The 8,935-nt window shown below is 47.6% G+C and overlaps 2 protein-coding genes across 2 annotated transcripts in view; one reads left to right on the forward strand and one right to left on the reverse strand.

Annotated features, from left to right (window-relative positions):
• Positions 1-1,185, forward strand: part of ARHGEF33 (Rho guanine nucleotide exchange factor (GEF) 33) — a 17,087-nt gene extending 15,902 nt beyond the window's left edge. Inside the window, exon 14 of the mRNA XM_010145828.1 lies at positions 1,040-1,185. Coding sequence (XP_010144130.1) covers positions 1,040-1,177 — 138 coding nt within the window. The 3' untranslated portion in view covers positions 1,178-1,185. The remainder of the gene's footprint in view (positions 1-1,039) is intronic.
• Positions 1,186-5,909: 4,724 nt separating this feature from the next.
• The window catches only part of SOS1 (son of sevenless homolog 1 (Drosophila)), a gene marked incomplete at its 5' end in the record, with an annotated part of 38,005 nt that continues 34,979 nt past the window's right edge, over positions 5,910-8,935 (reverse strand). The window contains 2 exons of the mRNA XM_010145829.1: positions 5,910-6,525; positions 7,888-8,006. Of these exons, the coding sequence (XP_010144131.1) occupies positions 6,031-6,525; positions 7,888-8,006 (614 nt within the window). The remainder of the gene's footprint in view (positions 6,526-7,887; positions 8,007-8,935) is intronic.

Here is an 8,935-nt window from a genome sequence, read left to right on the forward strand (position 1 = left end):
CACTCTGCAGCACCTGCTCAGAGTCACCTCTGAGGCGGGGAGACACCCTCCACACTGCCTGGGGAAGAGGCCAAGGGTGCTGTTCTTAGCTAGTTCTCTCAGCGCTGCCTGCAGGAACACCCTTGGTTAACACGAGGCAAGATGCAGATGAGGCTGTAGATGCAGATGATGATGGGAGGAAGGTTCCAACAGCCTGACTGAAAAGGCAGCAAAGCAACCTTGAGAGGAGAGAGAGAAAAAAGCCTAGTGAGAGAAGGAGGTTGTGGATGGCTGAGCATGGCAGATGAGGCAGAGGGAGAAGCGCCACAGGGATGCAGCCTTCCCAGGAACAGGAGCCTGGGAGTGCTGTGGCACTCACCTGCACAGAGCTATGGCCCACAGGAGGGTGCAGATGTGGAGCTAGTCCGGAACTGCAGCACACGTTCTCCCTCACAAAGGAGACCACTGGGACAGCAGTGGGCAGAACTGGAGAAAAGGGACTTGTCCAGAGCCTTGCTGAGAGGAACTCTGTGCTCTCCTGCAAGGGGAGAGATCTTTCAGCAGCACACTTACCGCAAGGTGTGTGTGCTAATGAAGCCTTCTACCCCGCACACATAAAACCAGGCAGCAGCAGAGCCAACAAGAAGAGTCTTCCGCACCATATCAGCTCAAGAAGCCTGAAGCCTCCCTGCCCCAGGTTAAACAGAGCTCATGAGCAAGCAGAGGGTGGGAGGTTCCTTCAACTGTCCCTGATGGCTTGCTCCCTCCTTGGCAACAGGGGCTAGGACACTCCCTATAAACAGAAAAAATAGCAAGGAAGGCTCCAGTTCCCTCTGACAACGCTTATCTTTCCACTCCTCTGCCACTGCCTCAGCGCCAGCCACAAGCTCTCCGCAAAGGTACCAGTGCTGCCGGGGCCCGAGTGACCTGTTGTCTCCCAGCCTTGCCAGCACCTCCTCACCCACCAGGCCCCTGCTAGCACAGAGAGAGACAGACAGACAGAGAGGGACACAAGGATGTGAGGTTGCAAATGCTGGTTAAATTGTCTTTTCCCTTTTAGGAGCTCCATGCAGAAGACAACACCAGGTTCTGCCAGAAGGATGACAATGAGCAAACATCCTTCAGCGACCACAACCCACGGCACGAGCCCAAGGGGGGTTTCCGGAGCTCCTTCCGCAAGCTCTTCAAAAAGAAATAAGCAGCCCCAAGAAAGGCAGGCCACAGCCTAAGTGTGGCAGCGCTTCCCCAGGTCCCTGAGGGTGGAGACAGACAGCGAGGCCCCAAGATCCCCCCTGACTAATACCGTAGGTGGAGGGGTGGGGAAGAGGAGACTGTCACAACTGCCTTACAAACACACCCTGCTCTTCCTAGCACAGGGCAGGGGCCAGGCTATGGGGTGAAGTGGAGCTCAGCCAGCAGGTCCAACAAGCACAGGAACTTGCTAGCTTCCACCCTTGCCTGACTTAACTTCTGGAGTTCTGGAAAGCTTTGGCCAAATCCCACTCTCTTCTCCCCCTCGTCCCCCAGTGCTGCTTGATTTGCCACACACCTTTGCTCTTTCAAATTCAATCCAGGTCTAATTTGGGATCCTCCACACAGCAGCCTTGGCACCCTGGCCAGAAGTCTGAAATTCTCCTTTCCTCTGCTTTCCAAATAAAAAAAACAGCATCAGAGATGTCTTCCAGGAGGCCAGCTCGCCCTACTCTGCTGGTCTGTACTGCTTCGTCTGCAGCATCCTTTACTCTGGACTTCCACCACCCCCCAAAATCCTCCTGCACCCTTTTTTGTGGCATGCCATTTCCTGAATTGCCTCCTGCTGTAAGAATCTCTGTTCCTTGCTGCCTGAACTGCCCGTGTGTCCAGGCCGGCGACGCAGCCTGAGCCTGGGGCCTGCCACAAGAGACAAAGACCTTCTCCACCCTATCCCCACCATGGATCTGTGCAGACGCAGACAACCAGCGTCATGGCTCCTGGTCTGCCACACACCTGAAATACTCTCTGCTACGTCTCTTTGGCTTGACACCACCTTACAAGCTCCACCACGTGCAGCACCCTGCTTTGGAGTAGTTCTTCTAGCTCAAATGGAGGCACTGGGGCAGGAAAGTCACTGGCGCCCCACGTCCAAAGTCACAAGCCCTCCTCTTCCTCGCACAAGGCCACACACACACCACCCTGCTTGCATCTCGCTGTGACAAACCCCCAGTTACACTGTTCTCTGGAGGAGACTAAAGCTTTTGTTCAAAAGGAAGTACGGAGAGAACCACAGTCCTCTGGTGCAACACCCGTGTCACGGCCAGCAGCAACAGCACCTCTGGTGCCACATGGTGCTGGCAGCTGAAGCTGGAGCATGCTGAGGGCAGTTTCAAGAGAAAATGTGGTTTTATCACCTTATTTTGGCAGGGGTGGGACACTGGTCTGTCATAAAGAACTGCCTCACCTGAAGAGGTTGTGAACTGTCTCTGTGGGGCCAACAGTTGCATCTTGGGGAAAATAGGCAAAGCTGTGAAATCAGGGGTGTGGGATTCCAACACCAGCGCAAGGGCAACTGAATCTGGTGCCAGGAGAACCACTGATCATGCTGCATGGCTCTCCTGTCGGCAGCAACGGCACAGGAGGGCCCTCAACAGGTGTCCTGCACCTACCACCTGTTTTTCCTCTTTCGGTGGAGGCGAAGAGGTGTGTGTGAAAAGGGTTATCACCTACGACAGGCAAGATCCAACCTTCATCTCCATCAAAAGTTTTCCTAATGCTTCAAGAAAACGACCAAGCAAAACCACAGAGATCACAATGTTTTGGCTGATGCCTGCCCCATACATTTTACTGGACCCAAAACAGTTCTCCAAAATCCTTCTCTGCATTACAAAGAGGAAAAAAAGTATCATCCTTTCGCCCCCACCGCCCACCAGCTTTTGGAATCTATTCTGGGAAGATTTCTTTTGTCAAGTTTTCAATGACAGAAAAACTGTCCCTCTCCTCCCCTCTCCCTCACACCCTCATTAAACTACAAGTTCCCCGGCCTCTCTCAGTCAGGACTGCTGCACATCTTCCTGTCTGTTCTGCAGAGACCTGTGTTTGTCCCCGGAACCAGAGTTCTATCCATGCGGAGAGTTCCACCATAACGCACTGAGGACATCAAGGGCTCTGATGCTTCTGTCCTTGGTCACATACACAACACTTCTGTCCTTCACAGCACAAACTGGCTCCTCACACTTGTCAGGCAGATACCGGGACACGAGCAGGACAAAGGGGAAAACCTACCTGCTAACATCTCCTGGGTGAGAAAATCCTTCCGGATGGCAGATCTTTGCTTGTAAAACGCATGTGGATTTTAGCTTCTGTTTTAGTGATTTAAGGCATGGTCAGAATTTATGGTTTTTTTTTCCTTCTGATCCTGTACAAGTTCTCACTTCCAGGCCTATACTTATTATCTGAGATGTCCTTGTACCTGCTTAGAATCTGCAAATATAAATAAAACGAATGAATAATGCTCAGCACCACACAGAAACACACAACCTCTTGCAGGATCCAATCCAACTTCCCCTTTTATGTGTGTGCTTTTTCTTCCTGTACCAAATAAATGTTGCTTTTAAATAATGCTGTTGTCTCTTTTGCACTGAATCAGCCGTAAGGTTGCATCCATTAAAAGAAGAAACATGTATTTCTCAGGTCCCTTTCTGAGGCAATGGTACTTACAAAACCATGTTCCCCCGCATACAGAGGGCTGTTTCCATACGCCTCCTTCCAAGACTCTTACCCAGCACTCGGCTGACTCACTCTCTAGGCTTCTGGTCAAGATCCTGCTGCCGGTGCAGCTCACTGTGCCATTTCTTCAGCGCCTCCCTCCAGCTCCTTCTTTCTGCTGCACTGTTACGGACACAGGAGCTTTCATGAACAAGCCCCACGAGCCCACTCCAATGACATACGTACCACTGTAATTTCAACTATCCAGCTCTGGAAGAGATCTTCATATCTTCCTGTACATCACAAACACAGCGAGGTGCTTGGTTCTTTTTTAAACGCATAATCCCAGTTCTGACTCTCAACACCTAAACTACACCTCCTGTAGCCCCAGGGTTTTTACAGAGCTTCCATATGATGTCCTCCTCTGAGGCCAGGGTTTAGAGATCTTCACTTTTTCTTCTTTTGCCAGGAAAATGTTTCAAAACCACACTGTTTAACAAACATCAAAGAAGGAATACAACTGACAAACGTCAGCCTTTGCTGTGAAGAAAACCACCATTCAGGCTGAAATCACAACATCTTCTGCAGTGTAATGACCGCCCCAAAGGAGCAAGGGGCGCTGATCAATGGCACTGCAGAAAGCATTAAAAAAGGTGATTTCCGCCATCACTGAGCTAACGCCACCTCTAACGACACAGCTTTCTCAGCAGCTGAAACAGGGTCTTCTTCCAAAGAGGAAATGGGATAGAATTTTTCTTTGACCCACGAGGCACACCAACTGAATACGAGATCCTTTAGGCTTCACATACATGCCGCAGTTACTGAGGAGGTCACCGAGCCCCCTTCCATCACTAACTGCCACGCGTTCCTGTCACAGCGTAGTCTAGAGGTGAAGAGCAGCACACAGGTTTATGGACAATTCATGTCACGATACTTACACCAGTGCATGTTCTGCCACGGGTATTCTGAACGCAGAAAGCTACTGTAAAGATTAATGGAAGTTTGAGGTTTTCTAACAAGTGTCTTCTTCGCACAGGAGGTGTGAGGAGTTTTATAACCCATAATAATTCACTCTGGGAGCAACCCAGCTTCTCAAACATTACTGAATTGTCACTTTGCAACAGATGCCAAAACTGACTTCTCTTTGGGCTTACTACTAAAACACATACACCGAACGAGGGACAACAGGTACCACAACACACGCCTGTATCCCCTTCAGCGCTTCACTGAAAAACGGAGTGGTACATTTGTCCGTGTAATAATTTAACATATGTCAGCCAAACATATCTGTATCTTTATTTCAATTAAATTAAAAACAATCTGCAAGTATATTTATGCAACATTCACTATATACACAATTTATGCAACTGCAAGGCAATCCTATGTATACTGATTAGTCTATCGTTAGTAAAACATGATGATAGCTACGGAAGTTGACCAGTGAGTGCTCCTTTTCACAAGTGACTGTTTTCATGGCATGACTGAAAAAGAATAGCTACCAGCCATGAAATGGATTATCAGTAAACCTTAAAAAGAACATGGCATAACCTAGCAGAGATTAACAGTCTTCTAAATGTGGTTGTATATTTACTTTGGATGATGATGTTGCCTTTTAAAAAAATCCGCTGTCATCTCAACGATGTAAGACTTTCATCTGCTCTGTCTAAAGAAAGCAATAATTAGACATTATGCTTCCTGGCAAAAATTTATTTTTGAACTGGCACCATAATATTTCAGAAAATAATAATAAAGTACCTCTTTGGTGAAGCCTAGGTACCCCCTACTACTCATTGTAACAACGTGTAAACAGGACTGCAATACAGTGCTTTGCCTCAGTTCTAGATCGGTTAGGTACCACAGATCTTCCTCACAGTCCTCCGCATCACTCTAGGAAGGTATTTTAAAGTAGGGAGTAAAGCAAAGGAAAATTAAGAAGGATATAAAGTTCCCTGTTTGAAATTTAAAAAAAGTGCATAATGTTTTCATTCCCAAACCTGTGCCACTGTATGGAACTGATGGATACAAGAATGTTTTCCTTCCTGTACTGGACATTAATGATCATCACACAAACACAGTCTCTGCTCATTGGCCAAAGAAATCTCTCAAGTCTGTTTTCTGGTACAATCAGTTGTCCAATTACCTTAGAACAATGTCCTGCACGCTAAAACGAGAAGAGCAAGTTAACCGTTTTTTCCACTAGAACGTCTGCGTTTGCAATTCCATTTCTGTACACGGCATTTCCAATCTCGTGGAGAGTTCTTAGTGTTTGGCATTCACACCCCGACTCCTTGGCACCACCGGGTTCAGTGCATCCATTGCCAGCAACAGACGTAGCACCAGGAAGACGCGACTCCCAGCGCAAGGGATCGTTCAGGAGGAGTGGGCGTTCTCCAGCAATGGTGGTCCGTCTCGATGCATCGATGGGTGTGTGTGCTCCCTTTTGTAAGTTTTTGGAGGAAGCTTTGGGATATGTTGAGAAGTGCTTTGTCGTGGAGGAACAGGTGGTCCAGCAACAGGATGGAGGTCCACATCTTGCGGTATCAAAGGTGGTGAAGGAAGATGCCGCCGTGCTACATGTGGAGAAGGTGTCTGAGGGGGAGGGGGAGTAAATGGAGACGGACTGTTGGGGAAAAAGGTGTTACCAAGTTCGCTTTTTCTCCCCAGTGGTGGAGGTTGGAGGTGTAGTGGTGAGCTAGAGAAAACATCTGGAGTTCGCACAGGTTCTCGTGGTGGTAACACAGGAGGGCTTTCAGGGGGGTCAGAGATGTAGGTCCGGTCAGACACTGAGTACCTTGGTGAATACACTTTAGAGGTTGGTTGCCTAGGAGGGATTGCTGGTGGGCTGTCCAGGTGTGCAGAAGTCATCTGAGGTACACAAAAAATTCATTCAATAACACTTCAGAGTGGCAGAAAACAACAGGGTGCTGCTGTGACATAGAAGCAGAGCTGTTGCACTGCAGGTTGCTGTTACCCAAGGGAAAAGGAAGCACAGCAAGCAGGCGCAGAATGAGGATGGAAAGTAAGGAAGCAAAAGGGAGCGCTGGGGCCTGAAAAATAATGTTTTTCAGAGCGATGAAGACAGGAAAGACACAGCCTGGATGAGCAGGAGAAGAGCGGGGTTATATAAACACATGAGTTAACAGCCGAGGATGGAAAGACTGAAGATGCACAGAGAGGAACAAAGCCATGGCAAAGAATGGTCAAAGCAACAATTCCCATGCTAGTTCGAGGTAGGTCTGGACACCTTACGCCATTTCCTCAATAACAAGCACTGGGGTGGGTAATAACACCAGCTGAGAGAAAAATATGGAGAAAATGAGGAACAGGGAGAGGCAGATGATGTTGAACGGGGAAAAAAAATACAACCCTACACTCAGAAGATGGAATTAAGTAGTCAGAATTATGGGACAGTTCCCAAGCTGCAGATCACAGTGACTAGGTAACTGACCTCCAACACCCTGTCACATATATCATGTTTTCAATTACAGTTTGGTAGGGGTGTAATGCATTTAACTCTGCTGGCAGACAGCACAGTCACCCGTGGTCTGAAAACAAGAACTTCTGAGGAGCCATATACAAGCCCTCTTCAAAGTCATACATGTTCCCAAGTAATTTTGAGTGGGATTTTCAAAGCCACCCAGATTTCTGAAATCACAAACCAGGTCTCACTGAAACTAAGAGGCATTTGGCACTGTCTCCAACTAAGACAGGACCAGGTCCCAAATGCCGGAAAAATGCAAAAGGAAAATGTAGCAGTGGCTCAAGTAGGCAGGACAGGTAGTAAAGAAGGGAAAGAAAGCACTGACCACCACAGCATCAGGAACAAATGTGCACATGAACCTTTGCAGAGGACTGAGGCGTGTACATCACTTTACACCATTACCATTCCTCGGTTCTTTACCCCCAGCTCATGCACCCTAAAATGACACTCTGGAACAATTACCACAGATGGAAACTTCTGCCTGAAGCCTCAAGCTCCCACTGGTAATGTGAGCATAGCAGGTCAGCAGAGAATAGGTATTTCTAACCATACATTTAGGTCCCATCTGCTAAATCTCATTCATTTGGGATCAGGACACAGTGAGGCAGAGCTGTGAAGGCTTGAAATACATGGCGGCTTACTCTTTCACATACAGTTCTTCAGAAATACATGTACTATCTTTAAGAGTTATCTTCCACCGTACCCTACCCTCTGCTCCCACAAAAAATGCCCTCTTTTCTCCTTACTTTTGATGGGGAGGATTCAGCTGGGGCAGACTCTGGTCTTCTTCGTGGAGGAACTGGAGGGGGGACATGAGCTTCATCCAGATTTTTGGTAAAGTTTATGGATGACACAGAAGCAGATCCTAGCAGACATAAAAAATAATCCTGATAAGGCTGAACTTTTATTCGACTCAGTATCTATCCTTTGTTGTTGCCAATAAAGGTGCTACAAATAGTAACTGCTAATAACAAGTAGCCCGAATCAAGGTGTTAAAGACAGACAGTGAAACAACCATCTAACCTGCAGCTTCCAGACAAACTGCTTTTCTGAGCTGCAGTCATCTCTGTGGCCATCAGTTCCTGCACATAAAGTAATCTTCGAGATCAAAACCACACCACAAAGTTGTTCTTGTACCACAGCAGCACTAAAACGATACCCTGAACCTACAGTCAACGGGCCAACCCAACAACGGAGAAATATCTTCATCTGAAGAGGCATTCCAGGGATCTGGCCTGGACATTCAGCAGCATCGCTGCTCTGCTAAGTGACTTCACCTCCTTGCAGCGGCCAGCTGAACACAGGACCAACCCTGTCCTTCCTTTGAAAGGAGCTACCTTCACTATGAAGTACTGCAAGCACACCATAAAATACGAGCTTGCTCCTACACTGGTGAAGACAGACGAAAAATAGGTGTGGATGGATGCTGATGGATTTAAAGCCGCGAAATACTAATCTTAAGTTCTGCAGGAAAATGATCCACATGCACCAAAACCAATTCAGAATGGCAGACAGCAGAACAGGGCACCCTCAGAACATTCATTTGTATTCTCCTTGCTCATCATCAGAGACTCACCAAACACATTCACCACATCTACGGAGGCAGCGAATCCCACAAGTGTTTGTTTGGGACATATACGGGCACTAGAGATCTACCTCTGCCTTCTTTTCACAGTTTCTCCAAAAACATGTAATACTGTCTCTGTAACACATCTAATTCTGTTCAGTTTTTCCCTTCACAATAAAAACTTGGTTAAAAGAAAGCAATATAACATAAAGTTTTTGCTTTCAGCA

Source organism: Buceros rhinoceros, unplaced genomic scaffold (assembly GCF_000710305.1).
Source record: "Buceros rhinoceros silvestris isolate BGI_N320 unplaced genomic scaffold, ASM71030v1 scaffold16961, whole genome shotgun sequence".
Classification (NCBI taxonomy): Eukaryota; Metazoa; Chordata; class Aves; order Bucerotiformes; family Bucerotidae; genus Buceros; species Buceros rhinoceros.